Source organism: Rattus norvegicus, chromosome 11 (assembly GCF_036323735.1).
Source record: "Rattus norvegicus strain BN/NHsdMcwi chromosome 11, GRCr8, whole genome shotgun sequence".
In the NCBI taxonomy this organism is placed as follows: domain Eukaryota; kingdom Metazoa; phylum Chordata; class Mammalia; order Rodentia; family Muridae; genus Rattus; species Rattus norvegicus.
This window is the reverse complement of record NC_086029.1, coordinates 47,606,865-47,632,047: the sequence shown is the minus strand read 5'-3', so window position 1 is coordinate 47,632,047 and position 25,183 is coordinate 47,606,865. Positions and strand designations below refer to the sequence as shown.

At 47.5% G+C, this 25,183-nt stretch overlaps 1 protein-coding gene across 3 annotated transcripts in view; it reads left to right on the top strand.

Moving 5' to 3' along the window:
- The window catches only part of Kcnj6 (potassium inwardly-rectifying channel, subfamily J, member 6), a 247,037-nt gene that overhangs the window by 146,301 nt on the left and 75,553 nt on the right, over positions 1-25,183 (top strand). For all 3 annotated transcript variants that reach the window (NM_001393803.1, NM_013192.3, XM_063270313.1), the window contains 1 exon segment: positions 12,896-13,816. In NM_001393803.1, the coding sequence (NP_001380732.1) occupies positions 12,896-13,816 (921 nt within the window).

Below are 25,183 nucleotides of genomic sequence, written 5' to 3'. Positions count from 1 at the left end.
CTTCCTGTGGTTACCACTTCCTGCGGCCATCACTTCCTGTGATCAGCACTTCTGGGCCTGTCCAGTGCTTGATGTGAAATAGATGTTTGCTCAAGGTTGACTTTCTTCTTTCCTTTCTCAAGCATTTCCACTTCCTCTGTGAAGCCTTCACCAGTGACTTCAGCCACTGCTGACTTCGGTTTTTTATGCGCTAGAACATCCGTGGGCTCTCGACCACAGCGTAGAATGCGACTACACGGGGCTTTGTGCGAGTTCTGTGTCACCAGGCCCCACTCTGAGCTTCCAGATGGGTCTTTCCATCTATGTCTTAGACTGTTTCTGGGTTTCACACAATTTCCAGGGCAATCTTGAATTTATAAAATTAGTGACTATTCTACTTAGAAATGGTGCCCTCTGGTTGGGGATTTAGCTCAGTGGTAGAGCGCTTGCCTAGCAAGCACAGGGCCCTGGGTTCGGTCCCCAGCTCCGAAAAAAAAGAAAAAGAAAAAAAAAAGAAAGAAATGGTGCCCTCCTTGGACAGACTAGGGAGCAAATACCACCATGTGTTCGTGTCTGTGTTTAACAATTTGCTTATTTCTCATGGTCGCTCCTCAATGAAGAGGTTGGATTGGGTTGGCTTGGGTTGGCTTGGGTTGGCTTGGGTTGGGTTGATTCAGCTCTATTCTGGTTGGTTCAGTTCAGCTCAGTTTGAGAGAGAGAGTTTTATATACAGCTTGGTTGGCCTGCAACTTCCGATGCACCCAGATGCCCCCACAGAAGTCTCATCTTCCTCAGCCTCCCAAGTGCTTGCACACAGGAGTGAGCAGGACAGTCTCCTTAGTCCCATTTCTGAGCCTCAGAGGTAGAAGTGGCCTGGACAGATACACACAGCTCCAGAACAGGATTCCTGTCAGCCCAGCTAGCACACTAGCCTGCCTCCACATGTGCATTGTATCCTTTGAGTCTTACAGCAGCTCAGCTTACACCCTACCTCTTCTTGAAGGCTGTGGGTCCCAGTGTCAGAGAGCAATGGAGATTTCCCAGGTCCATGCACATGCACGCATACAAGCCTACACATACATACACACACACACACACACACACACACACACACACACACACACACCACTGATTCAGCTAGGATGGCCTTCTTGCTCTAGGAAGGAAGCCACCAATACCAGGGTCCCCAGGGACAAAACAAGCCTGCAGCAGCTTCCTTCTAAAAACACAAGAAGGTGGTGACTACAGACTGTGTCCCAGGAAACCCCATCTCCTGGTTGCCTGCTCAATTTCTGTATGCTGAATAACAAAAAAAGAAGGGGAAAGTCTACTGAAGCCCACAGCTCAAGAAAGGATGCTAGCCCTTATGGAGCCATGGTGAAATCACCAAGGGTATCCTTCCTGTGAGCAGACCTGGGGCCATGAGGGGTGGGAAGTTTGGCTGACAAACACCAAGTTTGGGTCTTCTGGCTTCTCAGCCAGGCAATGACAACTTGCCCAATGGACTGGTGCTCCCGAGAGGCTCCCAAAGGTTCTTGCTGCAGTCTGAGTCCTGAGATGACTTTCAAAGAAAATTCACTGTGTCGCCTCTCTTTCATCCAGCCCCAGGTGAGCTGTCATTTAGCTCCCTCAGGTAATAACTACACTTCACACTAAGTCAACAGCAGTGTTCTGACCTTACATTCTAAATTTACATCCACGTCCTGGGACACACAGCCCCAAGCTAAGTTTCTAACAGACCCCTTTGCCCTTTGACGGCTGCCGCAAGTCCCCACTGCGAGATAAGACTCACTTTATCACACACAGCTGTGACTTTAAACTTAAGCACCTGTCTAGACTTCTGATTATAATCTTCTGCCAAGGTCACCCAAGCCCGAGGACACTCTTTGAAAGCCATTTCACCTTCACACAGTATGCCTGACAGAAGGGACAAGCAAGAGACAAGCATTATCAGCAATCCTGCAGGGTGAGATCCTGATAAGGGCGCCAGGCTGGAAACCCAGCATCAGAGAAGGAACAGCCTTTAAGCTCGGGTGTACCTGTAGACACAACTCAGAGAAGTCATTTCTCCCTACCTCTAGACACAGCTCAGAGTAGCCGCTTCTCCCTGTGTGTCTGGGTCAAGGCGGGAATCATCTCTCCCTCTCTCCTCATAACCCTCTCTGCTTTATATAACCAACATTTTCTGTATGCCTAGGCGCATGGGGGCCTGGTTAGAATTTGGAGAGCACAGGGAAGAAGGAAAAGGAACAGGCTGCCCTCTACCCTCTGTGGTGCCACAGTTCTTCACTAACTTTTCCTGGGGTGAGACGGGGAACCCACCTCCTAAGGGAGGCTTGCTTCCAACACCTGTTTGTTTTGCTAACACATCTTCCCTTTTGTAATATAGAACTTACCACTATGCCCGTTTTTTGTGTACTCACGTGTGCAGGTGTGCACGGGATGTGTCCATGGGCCACACGGAAACCAAAGGGCACTGCCAGGTATCCTCTGGATGGCTCTCCACCCTGCAGCCTGAGACTCATGAAACTGGGGATCATTTATTCAATTAGGCTGCCAAAGACATCTTCCTGTCTTTGCCCCACCCCTGGGCTTACAGGCAGGCACCACCATTCTCAGGTTTTTTTTTTAGCCTTTTCAAAGGTGTGTTGGGGATCTGAACTTGGGTCCTTGAACTTCCATGACCAGTTCTTTAGTGGCCGAGTCACCTCTGCACTGTGGCTGTGTCTAAGGGCGCCCCTTGAGTGCAGACCCTCTAGGCCTCTGTCACCACCATCCAGCTCTAGAACTTGTCCATTCTCTCACACAGAACCTCTGCGCTGGCTGAGACAGCAGTGCACCAGCCCCAACCCAACACCCCCCATGCTGCTCTCTCTCGGAGTGATTGCTGTAAGGGACTGCTTCTGCCGTGATAGACTGGGGACTTGTCCGTGTTTGTTCTCTTATGACTAACTTCTGTTTGCAGAAAGTCCTCAAGGCTCATCTGTGCTTCAGAATTTCCCTTCTCCTTGAACCCAGTGGCATTGCCACGCTCGCTTGGTCCACTCTTCTGCCCATAAGCTCTACCTGGGGGTACTGTGACCAAACATCACAGTGCTCCTGTGACTCAGGGTAATGAAATACACTCTCTAAACAGAGCCAACATGGGGTCCCTGCCTAAGGGAAATGTCCCCAGTGTTCCGTTGTCCCACAACCTAGGCATCCCACAACTTAGGCTCTGTCTCAGCTGGCAAACATACCAAGGCCTGTCCCTTCACAGACCCGCGTGACCCAAGTCCATGCTCACACACTAGTCCCTCCAGCTTTCTCTGCCTCTCGTTGCTTCATCCCCACCATCCCTCCTGGCCTCAGACTTCTCACTCTGTACACTATAACCTGGCTCAGACCTGCCCCTCCGTCTGTACATCCCTAGTGTTCACTTCCTGTGGAAACAACCACATGGTACTGTGATCCGAGATCTCAAAAGTCACAGAAACCTGTTTTCTCTGAGTCCTGGGGGTCAGAGTTCCAAGTTAAGGCATAAACAGGGTGGTGCTCCCTCTGCAAGCTGAAAGGTGGCCAGATGCTCTCATGACCATGGCTGACCACTCTGCCAACTCTCAACCTCCACCCTCATGGTTTCTGCTGTGCCCTGCCCCTTATTAGACATCTAATTGGGTGTGGATTCTGACTTAGCCCAATTCAACTTTACCATGTCCCTTAAACTACTTAATTCCCCAAAGACCCTTTCCTGGGTAAGATCACATTTCCAGGCTTGGGGTGGCCATGAGTTTGGGGAGGACACTCTTCAACCCACACCAAAGAACCCTGATCACCAAGTGCAATGGGCTGTCTTCATATCTTATACAACCCATGTTGGGAATGGTAAAATCAGAAGAAAAAAACCACACTGATTCTTTCAAGAGAAAGAAAAATATTAAGGGAACTATTCAGGAAAGTTGAAAGAGAAAGTAAACACCAGCACAGACTCACAGCTCAGAAACGGATCAAAAGCCTTATTTTAGATGTTCTTCTATGTACACACAACGCACTCTCACAAACACACAAATGCTATTGTAAGAAAGCAACATGTGCAAAGTGGGCGTGTGTTTCTGAATCTGCGTCTCCCCTCAGCGCTGTGTGAAGACCGTTAGCCAGGTCACGCTGCTCCCTCATTCCCTCAGAGATCGTGCTGGGGACCTGCTGCATGGGCGAGGCCCTCCTCCCAGGGCCAGAGGGTCACGTCTCCCATGCTGGGACTGGAAAAAACTGTGGGAAAGCAAGACTAAGGAACAGTGACAGAATTCTGGGAGGCAGTGGGCGGGACTTTAAGTGTCAGTCACCTTGGAAAGATGATCAGTTACAGACCCTAGAAGACTATAATACATAGCAAACGCTTTAGTTACAACCACAGGATAGACTGTTGCCGTTATATGCAACAGTGTTTCATGAGGGCTGTTGAAAGACAATGGGGCCAACATACAATATTTACTGTTAATCTTGGTTTGCTTCTTTTTTTAAATGTTGTTTTATTTGCTTTGCTTTTGCTTTGCGGTGGCTCACCAGCACACCCTGAACTTTTTGCCTCTGTATATTTCTTCTCTCAAAAATGTCTTATCCACTCTCTGTCACCACATTTCTGGATAACTGCGCTTTCAAAAGGGGGGGGGATGTGCACACTGCGTTTTGCAAATATTTTTCCTGGTTTTATCCTCTTATGTTTTTTAATAGACTTTTAAATTTTTATGTTGCCAAAAATGTCAATTTTTAGTGGAGCTCCTAAATTCCTAATGTAGCTTTAAAAGGGGACTTCTCAACTCTTGGTGTTACTTGTAAAAATAACATCTTCCACACTTATGGCTGTAGTTTCATGTTTTGCATTCAAATCCTTGATCTGTCTAGAATTCACTGTGATGTCTAAATAGAGAAGAATTTCTCTGCAGTCCAAGTGGGCCACCACTGTCCCAAGCATGTGCCATATGGGACCCCGAATGCTGTTTGCTATCCTACATCCTGTGGTACCCATCCAGCCTCCTGCCAAGGCCCCTCTGCCTCAAGCATGTGCCAGCCCCTGCCCAGCCCTTCCTCTAGGTTCTTAATGTAACTATTTTCCAGGTTCTGTACCTCTTCTTCTCACTCCTTGATCTCTAATTCATTTTCTGCTCACTTAGCACAGCCCTTCCCCACAACTTAACATCAGCACCTCTCCAGTCACACAAATGGGTAACTTCCGGGTCCACAGCCTGCCTTCACCCCATGCTCTTTCCAGACAGGTCACCTGGTTGTCTTCAGATGCTTCAAACGGAAACAGCCCCATCCTCTTCTTACCTGCTGTTTCTGTAACTACTGCCCACACATACACTGGTACATACCCAATCACTGTACACACACACACACACACACACACACACACACACAGCCCCCAAATATCCTCACTACCCCATATACACACATACTTCACACATACACTCACACATACACACTCACTGCCCACACACACTCACTGCACACACACACTCACTAGACACATTTTCACTGCACATATGCTGAACACACACACTGCATATACACATACACTCACATACATAAACATTCACTCACTGCCTACACACAGTCACACACATAAGCTCACTCACTATCACACACACACACACACACACACACACACACACACACACACACACACACACACACACACACTTGTTCCCAGGTTCTGTTGGTTCTGCCTCTTCTTCTGCCCCAGGCCATGGAGCCTGGTGACTTCTTTCTTAATTCAATCATTCTTCTGGAGCGTCCCTCTAATACAGGACTTTGCGATCCCAATAGTTTTCCATTTTGTGAGGTTTATAGAAAGGGAGGAAAAAGAGGGAGGGAAAGGAGGAGAAAGGGAGGGGGAAGTAAAGAAAGAGGGGGAAGAAAGGAAGGGGAGGGAGAAACGGAGGGAGGAAGGACAAAAACTTTCCTTCTGACCAGAGGATCTTTCTTCTGAAGTTTCTGACATTTCTTCACTCCCTCGGAACTCAGCAGCAGGTCTCATGTGGCAAGATGTCTAACTTTTCACTATTGACAAGTCCTAGGAGACGGCCCTGCTTTATTTGAGGGTTGGGGCTGCAGCAGGGGAAGAACTCTAGTGACCAGTACCTTTGAGACCTCTAGGCGTTCTCCATAGTGTGGGGACTATTTTTAAGGAAGTCCTACTGTGGTAAAGTATACACAATGTTAAATTTAACACTTAAGCCAATTTAGACGCACAATTCAGGGACACAGAGTGCAGTGTGTGCCGTTCTGAAATCACCCTTGCTGGCTGTCCCTGCAACTTTCTATCATCCTGAACAAATAACTCCAGCTCCTGCCATGTGCTGTTCTAGCCTCTGGCTCCCCATATTTCCTTGTAGAAGGAGGGGGGGTCACGTTGTTTGCGATTTGGCATCTGTCTTCCATCAATCAGCATGATGTCCTCAAGGTCACTCACAGCGCAGCTCTGTCAGACTTCCCTTTCTTTTGAGTGAATTTGCCTCCATGTGCTTATCCATTTGGAACTGCTGGGAAATGGTCATCATCATCTCTGCCTCTCTGCTTTTGTGGATGAGGCTTTCGAGAAGGTCAACACCCAAGCTACCACCTGTGCCCTTCCTTTCCGTTCTGTTGGGTTCCAATCTAAAGCTGCACTGCTGGACCAGTGATCAGTCCAGAGCTTAGTTAATGTTTTTTTTTTTGGTGGGGGGGGATGGGAATTACCTGCCTGTCTGTCTGTAGACTATGTATGTGCCTTGTCCTGGATGAGGCCAGGAGAGGGCATCAGATCCCCTGGAAGTAGAGTTACAGATAGACGTAAGCCACCATGAAGATGCTGGGACTTGAGCCCAGGTCCTCTGCTGAGCCATCTCTCCAGCTCCATTACCTTCCCTTTCTGAGCAACCAGCACGGTGTCTTCCATGGTGGCTATAGGAGCTCCCATTCTTATCAGCAATGTATGTGGGCTCCTCACAAATACGTGTGCTTTTTCTTCCTCATGTGCAATAGCCTTTGTAGACACGAATGGATTGGTGTCCCATTATGGTTTTGATTTGCATTTTCCTAATGCCTCACAACTGAATGTTGCTCATGGCTTGTTGGTCATTTGTGCACCTCGTTTAGAAAAATGTCTCCAGCTCTTTGCCCGTTTCCGAATGGGTTGGTTCATGGATTTCCAGCTATAAGAGGTTCCTTGTGTCTCCTTACTACTAATGCCCTGTAGAATGCACTGTTGGAACACACCCTCTCCCATTCTGTGGGGTGTCTACCTTTTTGTCCAGCAAGGCACATTCCTCAGGAAAGGAGCCACATTCCTGGAGTCCTGAACCTGGGTCGGCCTGGCTGGATCAGTGTGCTTGTTGCTTATCCTCTTCCTGACAACGCTGGGAGAGCCTCCTTCCAGACTAACAGTCCCAGATGTCCTCCTCCTGCAAGCCCAATCAACCATTCACTGGCACTGCGAGTTCCTACAGGGCCCACCCCTCAGCAGTCAGGGAGCAGAGAGATCATATTTTATCTGGGGATGGAGGGGTAAGGACTATGCATCCTCAAACTCCACCCTATCCCCAATTGTGTACTTTCTCCAACAAGACTGCACTTCCTAAAGGTCCCATATCACCTTTCCAAACATTGTCTCTACCTGTGAACCAAGTGTTCGAACACTTGAGTTGGTGGGGACATTTCTCCTTCGTACAGCTCAAAAGATACTGTTTACATCCTGGGCCGTACAAAGATGCAGAAGAAATGTTCCCTGACCCAGCTGCAGTTTGCACTGCCACACAGCTTGGAGTGCTCTGGAAATGTCACTCAGATCATCCCTCAAACACACACACACAGGCATTGTAAGAGAAGGAACTGTTAGATGCCACCAATGGTGCCTCCTCCTGTAATTCCTCTGAGCACATCTGCACATGGTCACAGCTGCAGTGGTCCCTTCTCCCTGGACATGGTTCCTGTGATGTCACGGGCACAGTCATGTAGCTGTCCCTGGTCCCATTCCTAGCCCACCCTGTACTGTACTCTCCTGGGCTTTGCCCTTCCCCTGAGCACCCAGACTCCAACATGAGCCTCTTCTCTCCCAGCATTGTCCTCTCTGGTTCTTCTTTCAACTCTGTGAGGTTTCTGCCCACTCCCCAGTATTCCATGATGTGCATGGCCAATACCTCTGGCCTCAAAGGAAGGAGCCCCACCAAGACAACGTTCTCACCACAAGCCCAGGGAGGCCTGACTCCCTTTGCTTGTTTTTGAATTCACTGAAGTGGAGCATCCACACGTTCCCCACCACTAAGCAGAGCATTCAATTAACCACATGCTAGCTCCGGAACATAAACACATGCATTCCATTCCTGCCTTTCTTCAGTCTTTCTCTTAACTACTCCCTGCCTGGTAACTCCTCCGTCTTCTTAGAGGCAGTGTGTGTTCCCCGGCTGTAAACGTAGAGATTTACTTGATAGCAGAGCTAAATGTATAATGACCAACCCAGCCCTGGTTTTTCTTGCCCCTAGACAGACGACAGCTCCTCATACCGTTCAGGACTCTTTCATCTCCGGACTTCTGTGACCTCCATACCATAGGAAAGGCAAAAACCATAAGAGAAGACATCGTCTACTGTTTAAAACCTTAGTCCTAAAAGTCATACCCCACTCTAGATAGAGCATGACTGACACGGAGACCACCTAAACACCAGGCGGCAGGACTCTGTGGCACAGAAACAGTAGAAATGCAGCCAAGTCACATATTATCAACTAGGCTAAGCCTTTATTGGGTCCTCAGCTAGAGCTGCCTGACTCAAGTCAGAAGGAGGAAGCACTAAGCAGAGGTGACCAGACTGTCACACAGGACACAGCAAGTCTTCATCTATGTGGGGGTGAGACACCTAATACTCTGTCCTCATTGATGAATGATGGATGTAATTTTTTAATAGAATTGATTTTCCTCTGATGCTCAAGCATCTCGGTGAGCTCTGAGTTCAGGCCTCAGTCAAAGCCTTTCTCAAATGATAGGCAAATCTGTGCACAGGACAGGGTAGAGCATGGTCAAGGCTAAGGCAGAATACTAGGAAGACAGACAAGTCCGTCTTTGGTCCTGCCTTAGCTGTCCATCCAATGTCTGTAGCATCTCACAGGGCCTTGACAGTTCCTGAAGAGACACCAAGACCATAATCCACGAATCCGAGTGTTATCAAAATGAGAGGGGTCAAGTGTGACATCCAGGTCAGTGGGTTTTAGGTTAACTGAGCAAGTGAATTCAGTGACTGGGTCTTCGTTCAGCAGCTGTTTCCCCTTGTCTTCGTTGGCTGTGGTTTTTAGCTCTCTCAAAGCCTGTGTGTTTGAGTTTGGTCCAGTCATAAAGGCTTCCCACTCTATAGACATCTGCTCTGTGTTTATGACAAAAGCGTTGAGGGCGCATGGAGGGATAAAAGGAAAATGCACACTGATCTTCAATAGGGGTGATGGTTGTCAACTTGACATGGTCTAGAACTGCCTAGAAGACAAGCCTCTGGAACTTCTAGACTTGGGTAATTGGAGCAGATACCCACCCTACCCCTGGACAATTCATCTTATGGGTTGGGGGGTCATGAAAGCAAGGAAGCAGCCAATATGAGGCTCCATATAGGGAGAAAGGCACTGGCATGAGTACTCATCTGCTTCCTGAGACAGGCGTGTAACCAGCACCACCAGCTTCTGCCACTGCCTTCCCCACTGTGATGGAGCCCACACTCAAACTGTGAGCCAAGATTAACCCCTTCCTCCCTGGAGTGCTTTTGTTGGGTGTCTTGTCACAGTAATGAGAAAAGTAATTTAAAGCAAAAGGTAACAATTGAGAGCCCAGAGAGCCCTGAATACGAAGAGAATGGGGATGTGCTCCCCACCCCCAAGGAGTCAGCAGACAGTGTCGCCAGGCTGCCAGGGCACTCTTAGATCCTCAGCCTTTCAGAGAGGGTCCTCCATTCACCATGAACCCCTGGAACAAAACCACTGAGTCACAAATGGGGAGAGGCAGCTTCCAGGTGGCCACCGATCCCCTCCAGTGTGTCAGCATAGAAAATCCCAGAAGACAGTAGCAAATAAACACACTCTCTCTTTCCACGCCAGGATGCAGAGAAGTAAAGGTTCAGAGCAGCCATGGATCACACCTGTCAGTGGTCCAGACTTCGGTATGCTTTAGGCCTGCTGGGATCTCTGTGAGCTTGCAAACAAAGCCTTCCCAGACTGTGGCAGTTTGATCTCAGTGGCCAACCACATAGAGTCTTATTTAGAGGCCACTAGGAAGGGTGAACAGTAAAAGCTCAGGGGTAATCCTCCAGGACCAAAAGCATCCTCTTGTATTAGGACTTGGCTGGGGGCTGGATGAGACCCTCCACCCACATACCTTAACCAGCCGTGGGCCTCCCTGCTCCTCCACTCCAGCCTCTATACCATTTGGGGTGGAAACATATTTTCCTGTTTAAAACTGAGGGGCCGGGGTTGGGGATTTAGCTCAGCGGTAGAGCGCTTGCCTAGCAAGCACAAGGCCCTGGGTTCAGTCCCCAGCTCCGAAAAAAAGGAAAAAAAAAACCCTGAAGGGCCATGAGGGCTAATGATCTAAAGAGCAAAGCTATCAAGTCACCCAGTCAGCTCTATAGATCGGGTGCTTCCTCAGATAGAAATTGAGAGAGAAAAAATCCATGCAATTGAATTTAAAGAGGACTAACTAACCACAAGCAAGGTTGATCCATAAGTGGGTACCACTTAAGTCCCAGCTCTGGCTGTTGGCTTATTCAGATGGGTGACGGTTTCTCACCAGACCTCACTTCTTCCTAAACCAAGAGAGAAACTCAGTCACAGCTAGCAAATGCCTAGCTCAACTGAAGGGCCATAGTGAAAACCTTGGGGAGAGACTTCTCATAAAACTTTCAGCAGCTCCAAAATCACTGGCTAAACAAGCCACTGCAGACATTAAAGGCTTCTATGCATTTAATAGCAGAGTGTGCTATAAAATTCCCTTTGCACTCCACAACTGAGAGAGCGTTCCTAATGCATTGCTAACTGGTACATTCTTCAGGAAGGCCATCAGAAAGAAATAACTCCACATGCCAAAGTACAGATGCTCAGAGCTGAGGCAGAAAGCGAACCAAACGTGTGAGTACACAGAGAGAGAACGTTTCTCCATGCTTCTTTTTTAACCTTGGCATTGGATCAACCGTTGAAGCATGAGACATGCATCCTCACCCGCAAAATCCAGGAAAATGTTTAAGCCCTTAAGTTTGAACAGTACATCAAGAACTTGCTCAAAATGTTTACCCTGAATACAAAGAGTAATAAAGCAATTTATTGCAAATGTATGTTTAAAGGACATACCATGTAGGCTCCTGATACCTGTGAGGTTTCATTTCCCCTTGTAATGACCCCACAAGAAATGTGCATTTGGGCAGTGGATTTGCCAGTTCAAGCTGTCGTAACAACGGGTTTGTGGAGCTCTCTCTCTCTCTCTCTCTCTCTCTCTCTCTCTCTCTCTCTCTCTCTCCCTTTTCCTCCCTCCCTCTCTCTCTCCCTATGTGTGCACATGTGTCTGTCTTTTGCTCTATGTGGCCTTCTACTTTTCATGTGTATCCTGGTGTCTCTTCTAAGGGCGTGGGTTGTATTAACTTAGTCCTTGCTCAGCTTGTAATTATCTCTTTGAAGCTTGTATTCGTGACTTCTCTCATTGCTGGGACAGAACACCTAGGGAAAGCAACTTAAGGAATGAAGTTTCTTTCAGCTCAGAGTTTTAAGGCCTGGCAGCCAGAGTGTGAGGCGGTCGGCAACATTGTATCCCACTCATGTAACATTGTATCCCGCTCAGCAGAGGGAGATGAATGTCCACACTTGCTGCAGTAACCTTTCCAACCCCAATATAATGGTGCAAAGAAAACAGGACTCGATTAGTATGAGTACAAGCTCACGCCTAGACTGGGCAGATCTACCACTACATATCCTATCCCCAGCTGTGAAATCCCTCATAACTTGCGGTTTCTCCATGCCATGTGCCTCAGCTTCAGCTTCCTCCTTCTCTTCCGACCCCCTCTCTCTCCTCCTCTTCCTCCAACTTCCCTTTCCCTACCCAATCACAGGCTCTCACCTTTATTTTTCGAATTAAATGGGGAGAAGGTTCTGATGAAGTCACCTGAGTCCTGACTAGGCAGCCATCCTTGGGGCAGCAGAATTAGCATCAAAATACAGATAACTCCAGGGCAAACCACAACAGACACTTGACTTGCTTTCTCCCTCCTTCTATTTATTCAATATGGGTCCCAGTACAGGGAAAATGGTGCCCACATTCACAGCAGACCTCTGATCCTCAGTTGAATCTTTCTGGAAACATCCTATAGATATACCCAGAGATGCGTTTCCAAGGTAATTCTAAATCTAAGCAAGTTGACAAGATAAACTACCAAAAGGTTCAGTCCCTAGACATATTCACACTGGATGTTCAGGCTTCTCTTGTATGTTTGGGGACATCACTGTTCAGTTCGTAACCGGTGGACATGCACAGAGTAATTCAGCCAGGACTGTTTGAGTCCCAAGGCTCCTCTATAAGGAGCCTGAAGCCTCTCCCATGCTTCAGCCCCTCAGATACAGTGAGAAAACGGAGGTGTTCCTCCATGAGAGCAGGCACAGTGAGGCAAGAGGCCAATGCTACAGATCTGAGCTTCAACCTGGTGGGCTGGGTGGCAAAGGACTTGTACATGCTGGATCTCAGCACCTAGAAGTCAACTAAGACCTGTCCAGATGGTACTGAGTGAGATTGGTTCTGTTAACCTAGTTCATCAGTGCAAAAGTGGGTTTCCTGCCACAGACTAAGTATGTGATTCTATTACCCGAGACAAAAAACAAAACACAAAACAAAACAAGCAAACAAAGCATCTCATTTGGACTCTCTCTTTTTCCCTTCAAACTGACAGCTAATGTCCTGGAGGGGGATTCCATGGACCAAGACGTGGAAAGCCCAGTGGCCATTCACCAGCCAAAGTTGCCTAAGCAGGCCAGGGATGACCTGCCAAGACACATCAGCCGAGACAGGACCAAAAGGAAAATCCAGAGGTACGTGAGGAAGGATGGGAAATGTAACGTCCACCACGGCAACGTGCGGGAGACGTACCGATACCTGACGGACATCTTCACCACCCTGGTGGACCTAAAGTGGAGATTCAACCTATTGATCTTTGTCATGGTCTACACAGTGACGTGGCTTTTCTTTGGGATGATCTGGTGGCTAATTGCATACATCCGGGGAGATATGGACCACATAGAGGACCCCTCGTGGACTCCCTGTGTTACCAACCTCAACGGGTTTGTCTCCGCTTTTTTATTCTCAATAGAGACAGAAACCACCATTGGTTATGGCTACAGGGTCATCACGGACAAGTGCCCAGAAGGAATTATTCTCCTCTTAATCCAGTCCGTGTTGGGGTCCATTGTCAACGCCTTCATGGTAGGATGTATGTTTGTGAAAATATCCCAACCCAAGAAGAGGGCAGAGACCCTGGTCTTTTCCACCCATGCGGTAATCTCCATGCGGGATGGGAAACTATGCCTGATGTTCCGGGTAGGGGACTTGAGGAATTCCCACATTGTGGAGGCCTCCATCAGAGCCAAGTTGATCAAGTCCAAACAGACTTCAGAGGGGGAGTTCATTCCCCTCAACCAGACGGATATCAACGTAGGGTACTACACCGGGGATGACCGACTCTTTCTCGTGTCACCGCTGATTATTAGCCATGAAATTAACCAACAGAGTCCCTTCTGGGAGATCTCCAAAGCCCAGCTGCCTAAAGAGGAACTGGAGATTGTGGTCATCCTGGAGGGAATGGTGGAAGCCACAGGTAGGATGGGTTTTACCCCGGGTTATCTGTGAGAAATGCAGTCAAGACTCTCTGGTGTGAAATACTGTGCCTGCGTGTCCTCTGACCTTAAATACATGTTCTGGGATGTCTAGCCATTTTGCTTTTCAATTTTCCTAAATTTAAGATTTGGTTGGTGATGTGGTTGTTGTTGCTTTTATATATATAAGAGTTTCTCCTGCATGTATATAGTATGTATGTATGTATGTATGTATGTATGTATGTATGTATGTGCGGCATGTTCATGCCTGGTGCCCATGGAGGCCAAAAGAGGTCAAATTCCCTAGAACTGGAGTAACGAAACAGTTGAGGCTCCGTGTAGGTGCTGGAAACTGAACCAGGGTCCTCTGTGTGAACTAAACTGCTGGGCCACCTCTCCAGCTCCCCATTTACCTTCCTTAAAGTTATTTAGAAAGCAAATTAATGATGAATTTTAATGTATCTTAAACTTCTGAATACTTAATGAAATTAGATTTTGATCTGTGTCTGAGACTTATTTTGAATGATTTTAGAGCATTTCTTATTTAAATATTTGTAGCTATTTGTTATCAAGCCAAAAGGGAAAGAGTTAAACCTTTGAAAAATGAGGGGGGAAAAAGCCTTAATTAAACTGCTATTTATTCCCTTTCTTTGGCTATCTTTCATAAGATCCATAGAATTGCTGGTTTGTCCTATGTTAAGTGTCTCTCTACACTTGACCCTCCCAACCCTTAGCAGATATTTCCTTTCCAGGAGAAAGGGAAAAGAACTAAAGGTTCCTCAGAATCCCATGGACCTTTCTGGAGGCAGCACTAGTCATGGGCATGTCGTTAGAGATGTAACATAACACATTCTCAGGATTTTGGAAATGGCTCTTTGCTTGTCTTTGCCCACATGTAAATTTCACGTGTGCTCCGCATTCTGAGAACAAAGCTCGTCCTGCCCACATTTATTTATTTATTTATTGGTAGTATACTTCAAAATAGTCAGAAGCCTTGAACGGAGCCACAGACCTTCGAAAGTTTGAATCCAACCCCTGATTCACCAGTTCTGAGTCAGAAGCCTTCGGTGTAAAGCTCTAGGGTGGTCTGTGTCCTGGGAAAATGTATTCTCTGTGGGTTGGTCCAATTCTCCATTAACCTGGTATCCTTTCCGAAGGGGAGTCCCTGGTCCTGCGCTTCTGTCTCCCTATCTCCTGTACCAACAGGAGGCAGAGTCACAACTCCGACCAAGTAGTTCTTATGGGGAAGAAACAACTTTTCCAATAAATTTTTAAAGTTCAAACTGAAAATGTGAGTCTCAGTGGTCCTGGACTTCCCTTTCCACAGAACAAATAGACTTTTAAAGAAAAGCAATATACACTTGGCCATCTACATCTAAAGAATCCATATTCATGGATTCTACCAACCATGGATTCAGCACGTTTTTTTAAATGTGGTACTGATGCCAGGCAGTAATGGCTCACACTCACACTCAGAGAGCAGAGGCAGGCAGGTCGCTGTGAGTTCAAAGCCAGCCCAGTCTACAGAGTAAGTTCCAGGACAACCAGGGCTACACAGAGAAAATCCTGTCTCAAAAAATAAGACAAGAAGCATCTGGTATCAGACACTTTCCTGTTTACTGACGTCATTTCCTAAATAATGCAGTATAAATACTTATGTAGCTTTGTATTATAAGTAATCTAAAGAAGACCTAAAGTGTGTGGATGAGTGTGGTGTCTATGCGAACACAACTGTTTTATAAGAGGGACTTTTGGATATGAGGATCTGGGTATCTTTGGGGGGCCCTGGCCTCTGGATATGAGAAACAGCTGCATGTTTATCTCACTCCTTTTCGGAGCCAGGCACAGGCTGAAGTGGGAGTGAGAAAGGAACTCTCTCTGGGGGAGCTACTTCAGTCAGCCCTGGGGAAGGAAAGACTGTTGCTTACTTCTGAGTCACAAGCTCTGGGTTCCTCTGGCTTCAGTCTGGATTTTGCATAGGAACATTGGCTTGAATTTTTCATGTTCTCCTAAGGTAATAATTGACTAAAGCAGAGGGAAAGGAGGGAGAAGAAAGGCGGAGGAGAGAGAGAAAAGATGGAAAGAAAAATGAAGAGAAAAGGGAGGGAAGGAGGAAGGGAAAGGGGAGGGGAAGGGGGAAGGAATAAATGAGAGAGGATGGGGGAGAAGGAGAGACGGGGAGAGGGAGGGGGAGGGAAAGGAAAGGAACAGATGAGAGAGGAGGGGGGAGGAGAAGAAGAGGGAGGGAGAGGAAGAAGGAGGGGGAGAGGGAAGGGACAGATGAGAAAGGAAGGGGAGGAGGAGAGAGAGGGGGGAAGAACAGATAAGAGAGGAGAGGGAGGAGGAGGGGGAAGAGGAGGAGAGGGGGAGGGAGGGGGGAAGAGGAGCAGATGAGAGAGGAGAGGAGGAAGAGAATGAAGTAGGAGAGGAAGGGTGAGGAAAGGGACAGTTGGGGAAGGCGCCCCCTTGAGAAAGTGAGCCGTCACTGTCCAGCAGACCAGCAGCCTGGTCTGCACCCTGGGGGAGCACAGGGACTTGGAATCCGCCCGCCTAGTGGTGTCTGCAGAGTTACAGCCTTCCACAGAACGTGCTGGCCCTCACCGTGTTCCCTTCCCACTGGACAGGACTTGAGGATGGTCAGTAGGTAAATCTCACCCGTTTCTGACCTGTGTGTACAGGAGGGGAATCCATGCCTCTGGCTCCCAGTGCTAACCCCATCTCCAATCAGCAGCAGCCAAGCTATGCCCTCCCTCCAAATATAAATGAATCTGAGCAGGGAAGTCATGTTTGCACTGTCCCTAGGGTAGGCCTTGTCTTTCTGATGACAGCTTGTACAGAACAAGACTATCCGCAGCGAGAAACATCCTCTTTATGATAATTAACAGTGAGACTTGCCTAGGAGCACGCTTGCCTTTCTGAGGGTTCTTGCCCATACCTGGGAAGTTGCCAGCAAAGAAAATCAGATCTACTGCTCATGAGAAAAGGCAACCAGTATTGATTTTTTAATATGCATTTTTAATATATTTTAAATATATATATATACATACATATTTATATATGTGTGAGTAGTATATATGCATATATATAGTTTCCTAATATGGTTAGTAGAGGAAATGGTGTTCTAGAATGTTCTAGGGACAATTGGGTGCCGGACATGTCTTGGACCTTTCCACAGGGGCTTCATACAGTTCAGTCCTCCCCACCCCACCCCCAAACACATAACTTCTGCAGGGCACGTTCTTTAAAAATGAAAACCACAATTGGGATTTACGAGCAATACAAGGGAGGAAAAAATTCTAAGGAGGAAAAAAAAATACTTCAGTGTCTAAAAGCAACAGGAAAAAAAAAACTGTGTGAACCTTGGGAAAAGGAATTAAGAGGGTTCAGATTATTCACTGGAGTGCAGGGTTGGAAGTCAGGAGCCAGGGTGTACTGGCCCAGAACAGCTTCAAGACAAGAGCTCAAGACTTCTCTCGACACTGTCCCCACTGGCCCAGAGAGATGGCTCAGTGGTTAAGAGAACTGGATGCTCTTCCAGAGGTCCCAAGTCCAGTTCTCAGCACCCACTGAGATAGTGGATCATAACCGCCTGTAATTCTGGTTGCTGGGGATCCAGCGCCCTCTTCAGGCCTCCACCTATACTGCATGCATGTAGTCTATAGACCTATGCACTTAAGATAAAATAATAATTCTGGAAAAAGTTATAAAAAGCCTGTTTCCACTGGCCGTGAACAACTGTGTCCAGGGTCTATATTAATGAGTCTGTACAAGCAGAATCACACTCCATCAGTTATCAACATAACCATTCTCTTTCTTACTTTTCCCTTGGAATTCCACACGTGTATACAATATATTTCGATCACAGCCAATGCCCACTCTCCCTCACTCCGACTCCAGACCAACCTCCTCCTAACGTTTTCTCCAGTTTGACTCTTTCAGTGACCTACTTGAGTCTAAATAGAGCTATCATCGCTGAAGCTTGAGAGTCCTCAGCCCTGAAAAGAACTGGTCTTCTCTTCCGAGCCACCGTCAACTACCAAAAACTCCTTAACTGGAGAAGGGACTTGTGAGCCCTGCCCCCTCTGCGCTGGACTGTTGACTGGCTAGATCCTGTGCAGGTTTTGTATCACAGCCTCTGTGAGCTTGTGAGTGCTGTCACGTCCAGGAGACATTGTTTCATGGCTCTCCTCCCTGACCACTGCCTCCCACAATCTTTCCACTCCCTCTTCCAGAATGTTCTGAACCTTGCTGGGGCAGCATAGGGCAGTGGGGGGGGTGTCCTGTTTGTGGCAGAGCACCTCATTCATTCATTCTCTGAGCTTGGACATCAACATGCCCTTTCTATAATGCACACCCTGGGCAACCTTGACAATAGCATATTCTAGAGACCCGCGTTGTCTTGACGTGATCTGAAGCGCCGAGGCCTGGAGTCTGCTGGGAGCTCCGCTAGTGGGACAGGCAGCAATTGCTTAGTGGGAACCTTATGTTCCAATACCAGTTGCACTACAGACAACAATTTGGGGCCTGGGGGGTGTGGCCTACTTGCCTATCACACTGGAAACTCTGGATTGGATCCCCAGCACCACATAAAATTGGGTATGGTGACACATGCCTGTGATCCTAACACCCCTACAGCAGAAGCAGAAGGATCAGAAGTTCAAGGTCATCCAAAGCTAGACAGACAGACAGACCCTTGGAGGCAGGAAGCAACCCTTGTCTGTCCTTAATGCTTGAAGGGATCCCATCAAAATCCAACTGACACTCATAAAGGACAGGCACACATTCTCCAAAGACTGTTTTATCCTGGTCCTGCCTGCCGTCCGGGAGGGGCGGGGTTAGAGGCAACCTCCCAAGAACCTTCTAGTCATGTGAGTCTATTTTTGAACATAAATCAAACCCTGGAAAATTCTGGCATCAGCCACCCAGACACCCCAGAGCTGGCTGTGTGTCATCTGCAAATATATTTTTGAAGGGCCCTTTATGTCCCCGACGCATGGGCAATTTTGAGGTAGTGATGTTTACAGAAGGTTTCTTAGCTACGTAAACAGACACGCTCAGCAGCTGTGGTAAATGTGCGTTAAAATAGTGGGGCATTCATACAGACTGTTATTTATAGAGGGCAAATGGGCCTCACAGCTAGATGACAGCCACGCAGCGCTGGGCTCAGAGCCAGCCAATGCCTCTCTGTAGCCTTTCTGATTGAACTTCCATATTTACCCCCAGCCATTATGCAGCTATGCCAGGCAGCCTGGCCCAGCACCCTGAGTGAGTGCCTCGGCTGCACAATCCTGCACTATTCTACACAATCCTGCACGGAGTCTTGTTGGGTTTGGGCTTTACACTTTTTTTTTAATTTTGAAAACTGTACAAGTGACAGAAAAAAAATGAGTCAAACACTATCATAAATCCATGGGTACCTGCCATCGCTTTCAGGGCCAAACACGTTATATCCTAATATTCTCCAGCACCACAGATTGTCACTATAAATGTCTTAGTCCTTTTCTACAGGAGATAAGGAAAAAACAAATGTAGTATGTTTTGCTTGGTTGATGGTTGATTGATGGTTAATCGATTAGTTGGTTGATTAGTTAAGAGGGGCAGTGTACACACCATAGCATAGGTGTGGAGATCAAAGGATGCTCACGGGAGACTCAGAGGATAGAACTCAGGTCCTCAAGCTTAGTAGCAGACACCTTTCCTACCAAGTGATCTCACTGGTACAGGTCTCTTTAAATAGAACCATGAGCACTGGGGGCATGGCTCAGGGAGTTGGCTTCACATGTCGAGCTGAGCTCAGGTCTTCAGAACACACATAAAGCTGAGTGTAATAGTATTACATCATTAATCCCAGGACTCCTAAAGCCACCTGGGAGAGGAGAGGAGAACCCCACTGATCTCAGGGACTAGCCTAATGTATATGCAGAGGAACAACAGAGACAACCTGACTCAAACAGGATAGGAGATGGGGACAAGCCCAGTGCTGTGAATCCATATGCAACACTTGTGCACGTGCACACTCTCGCACACTTGTGCACACATACACACACACACAAACAGATATACACACATGCACACTCTCACACTCGTGCACGCATACACAGACAGGCATACATATACATATTCATGCACACACATGCATGTGCACACACAGACATATACATATGCATACATATGCACACACATGCACGCACACATACACACACACACATGCACACACACAAGGTTTATTCAGTACAGTTAAGGAAGCTCTTTTTACAGCCCTTCAGTCTTTTACCTCATTTTCCATCTGTGATTTTTGTTTCTTCCCTAGAAGTTTTTCCCAGTGAAGAGAACTCACAAAATGTTCAAACAGTGCATAGAAAACTGAATAGAAAAACCAGAGAAAATAGAGCCCAGGAAGGGGATAACTATATACTACCCCATGTCAGTCCTCCCATGTCTGCAGATCCTGCATTTAAAGAGTCAATACATGGTGACTAAAAATATTTAAGAAAAAAATACATCTGTTCTAAACAGGCAGAGACGACTTCTTGTCGTCATTATGCACTATACAGTATAGATGCTATTTCTGTGCCATTGACATTACGGGAGGTATTATAAGCAGTCTAGAGGATATTTAACATACGGGAAGATATGTATAGATTCTATGCAAATTCTATATCAAAATATGTTTCTATGTTAATGTATTTATGAGGACTTGAGCACCTGTGGATACGGGCAGCTCCAAGGTCCCCAGAAGCAATTCCTCATGGGTACCAAGGGGCAGTGTGCAGACAGGGCATCAGAAATCACTGTTCATGTTACTAAGGAGGCCAGGAAGCTCTGGAAATGGGGGAAGACAAGCTGTTCCACCCCCTCATGACGCACTCATGTAGAAAGACTGCAGACAAATCATACCACAGAGCATGGGGCTTCTGAGACAAAGTACTTACCAGCCCTTGACTTAAGGATGAGGAAAGGGGGGCTCCAAGTGCAAGACTATGATGTGGCTGAGGTGAGGCAGCCACTTGAAGGGCAGATTTCTGGGGGCCCAGGGGCTGATGTTGGTGGCAAGCCCTCTGAGTTCATTTCTGGGTATGGGCAGTGCTGTGGCTCTCGGGAATTCTGTAGAGAAACGGGCCCAGAAGAGTGAGAAGAGTGAGCTAGCATTTAATTGTGGGTACTTCAGGCATCTCCGATCGATACACTTGTATCCTTTCTCGGTTTCTCTTCAAGTTTCCTTTGTTGGTTTCCCAACTTAATCAATTCTCTTTAAAATCCCTGATGAGATTTGTAACAACCATATATTAAAACAAGATGTGTTGTTGCACAGCAGTTCTGAAATGGAAATCAAGGAATGTCTAGAACAGCATCCCGGGAGACCCCCATGCTGCTGGGTCTTGGTTCCAAGAACTGTTTTTACTTGCTGTAATCGAAACACCAGTCTGCTCCGAGAGGAGAGGAAATGAGACTCAGAGTCGTAAGACCAGCAGGGCTGATTTCATATGCTCTTCCCAGGGTCCATCACCCCAGCCCCACAATGCCCAGCTCTTAGTCCCCACCCCGCCTTTTTTTTTCCTTTGGACTATCTATAATTACTCCAACCTGGGCAAGCCAGTATACCCAGACTCACCATTTAGTCTTGTTTCTTTTAGAGCTGTAAGCCCAGTGACCTCATCTTGGAGGAAAGTTAAGCAATAAAATCTGAAACGCTAAACACTGGGGTGGAAACCTCTGCAGAGAAAGCACGGCCGGGAAGTCCCTACAAAGAGAGAGTAGGGAAATCACAAAGGTCAGAGTCTTACTTCTGAACCTGGAAAAATCTGTCTGTCTATCTGTGCGAGGTTCAACTCCTCTGCCAAGGACTTCTTTCCAAGATGCTGGTATTGACTATCCCAGGAGTGACTCTGGTGGGATATAAACCAATGGTGCTGCCCCAGAATAGGGCAAAGTCTTTGGTCTTCAACATCTGGGGAGCCTGTGACCTCGCTCCCTGTGCAAAGTGAGGCTATAGAGACTTAGGCTTGCTCACTTCCTGTCCTAAAAGCAAAGCATTTTAAAAAACCTAACATGTTCACTGCCATTTCTCAGGCTGGGGAGAAGGCTTGGTCCATTAAAGAAAGCTTAACCTGAACCCCTAGAGTCCATGTAAAAGGGCAGGTCTGGTCATCCACAACAGTCATCCCAGAGCTTGGAAGTGAGACAGGCATGTTCCCAGGGCTCACTGGTGGTCCTGATGAGAGGCCCTGTCTACAAAAGATCAGTAGGTGACTCCTAAAATGACACCCAAGTTCGACCTCTGCCCCTGTCCCCTGTACACACCTGCACACACGCAGGCATCAGAACTGTACACACTTGCAATTACAAGCAAGACAAATTCTCACACTTCAGAAGAAGGCACTGAGAGAATTCCATAGTTCAAAGAGTTTGGAGCCAAGATTAGCCATTGATGATTTGGGTTGAAAAGACTAAAACACTGGATGAAATATTTCATTAGTAAGATACCTTACCTGAAAATTATGACTCTTCTTTCTGCAAACGGACCCTGCAGAGATCTACAAAGAGATGCCCAGAGACCATTAGTGATGGTTATATGATACACAGAATGTGGACTCTAACCCAAGGCCTCGGCAGCGCTAATCCAGATGCTGACGGTGTGCTTATCTTACAAAGAAAGATCTGCACCCCTCCCCTCAGAGGCGGGTGTCAAACACCACAGTGGCTCTAATTACCATGTCTTTAAGTCAGGGGAGTTTTATTATTTCCAGTGAGCGCTGAGTGCTGATGGTGGATTACCAGTGAAGCAATTCAACCTGATAATTTCTAACCACTCAGAAAAGGATCACTGGGGGGAAACGGCATGAATTATTTATGTGTAAACATGCGCGTACATTCTGGCCAAACAGCTGGATAGCCAGGAGTGGCTGTTAGCCCTGCCCTGGCATCCATTTACAACCCTGTCTGTTATATTAATTACACAGCTAGCTTCTTTCTCAAAAATAATATCACTGAGCCATGGAACTACTCATCTGTGTCCTCCTAATCCCATCCCACAATTGCATCATTCACTGGGCTTGCCTCAGTTTCCTCAACTCTATTTTTTTTTTTGTCTTTTTTTTTTTTTCCGGAGCTGGGGACCGAACCCAGGGCCTTGTGCTTGCTAGGCAAGCACTCTACCACTGAGCTAAATCCCCAACGTTTCCTCAACTCTAAAATGGGAATTGGTGATGCTGCTTCCCACCAGGTATGGACTCACACCAGGGCGGACTACACGGTGAAGCACAATAAGGAACAAAGTTTTGTAGGGAGGCAAAGGGGAAAGCCCAGTCCTCACAAGCACCTCCATTGTTTCCGGGGACTTTGAGGCTTGGGCAGAATGTCAGATGATCCCCTGTGAAGGTGCTCTGAAGAGTCAATGTGAAAAGTATTGACTGATGTGTGCCCGTCCACAAGCCAAGGTGGCCTCTGCCCTGGTCACCTACCGTGAGTTATAAACTGGTGATATTTGAAGTAAGAAGGAACACTGGAGCCAGCCAGAAAGGACTCTGCAGTCCCATAAATAGCAACATTCATCACTACAATGCCTGCCAAAGGTGGCCGTGAGTGTAGATCACCCTCAGATCTTCTGAGGACAGCGGGGACAGGACAAACTACCTCAGAGTAGAGTCTCCAGCTCTCCGTTCCGCTTCTAAGTTTTGTGAGATTTTTGAGGCCATCTCCCATGACCCCTGTTTGTGCTGTTAACTCAACCAAATCATTTTGAATTCCATGAACCTCCGAAGTATACACTTAATTCTACAATGTCGACGGCATATTTGCCTATGGAAGAGTGATATCGACACCGTGTCAGTCCGCTTTGGCCACGTTGTAACGTGGTAACAAATAGACCCAGGGGCTTTAAACAGTAAAGGTTTGTTTCATTCACAAGACATGTTCTTTGCAGCTCTGTCTACACCCTTGGTCACTGCAAGATGCAGGCTGAAGAAGGAGTCCCCACGTAGGACAGGCCATTCTCCCATGAAGGGAAGATGGAGGAACGGGGAACACCTCACCTTGATTTGTTAGTCAGAGAAAGTGCTGTGGCAGGGCCTGGTGTCCGCAGAATGGCACAAAAGAACTCTCTCGTGGGGATTTAGAAAAAAAGAAGTAACTGAGACCATTGTTTTAATCTACCGCAAATCCCCTTGGAGTTTTGAAAAATGGTATCTGGAGTTGAAAACTTTTTGTGAAAACAGTGGTCCTTAGTTCATCCCTCAGATGGACGTGGATCCCAGACCAGAAGATCTAGGATTGTGCTTTCCCCATTCCCATTGAACCGAGGCCAGAGGGCTCAGCAGCCCCACCAACAGAAGCAGAAGTGGTGCGCTGGGTTCTTGACAAACCTACAAGCCACTGTGTGACAGACCTGCCCACTTCGGGTTCTCATGGCACCATGAGCCCTCTGCCAGTCTGAATCCTTGACTGGCTCTGTGTAGCGGACTCCTTGCCAAGTCACCGAGGACATGAAGCAGAGCTAAGCGATAACGTTCCGCGGAGCAGAGCAACTGAGATTCCGGTTGTTTGTTACCATGGCAAATGCAGCCTGCCTTGCCTGAGACAAAATGTCACGATGACACTTTGACAGTGGGCCGTGGCGTACGCCAAGCACACCAGACTCGCCAGGAAGGGAGTTTGCAGCTAGCATCCTTGCAGAACGTCTTCTTCCTGCTGTGAATTCGTACTTCCCCTGGGAAGACTTTAACACCAAACAAGCTGATCTTAATCTCTCCCCACTCTTGCACATTGCTGTCTGGGCACATCACACGCCTTAGCTTTATCATAGCTTTTCCCCCATAGGTTCACACTTGCAAGCCTTTGTGATGGGACCTGGTACACACTCACCGTGTGGTTCCACATAATCTCCGATCTTCGCTGCTGTCAAGCACTTGGCAACGGCTGGCTGCCATTTTTTACATCTACTTGAGGATATGTGTGTGCCTACATGGTGGCTCATGTGTGGAAGTCAAAGGAGAGCTGGTCCGTTCTCTCGATCCTGAGAGTCAAACTCAGGTCACCAGGCTCTGCGGCGCATGCTCTACCTGCTGAGCCAACGCACAGCCCCTGGGTTGTTTCAGTAGATGTCTCCTGTGGTTCCTTTTCAGACCTTAAAACACTCTGAAAGCCTAAGACTGTTCCCACTTGACAAATGGCGAAGGTTGCCTCTTGGATGAGGAGGTGAGGTCGAACCGACCACTGAGGTAGTAAATCAAGGGCAGACCTCAGGGCGTCCCCCTCCCACCCATCTGCAATTTATTACTGAGCCAGCAACCATGCCTGATGCTGGGTTTTCTCTTAGCTGGTAACTTTCCTGCCCTAAGCTCACAGGCCTGACCAAGGGAAGCCGCCAGGAT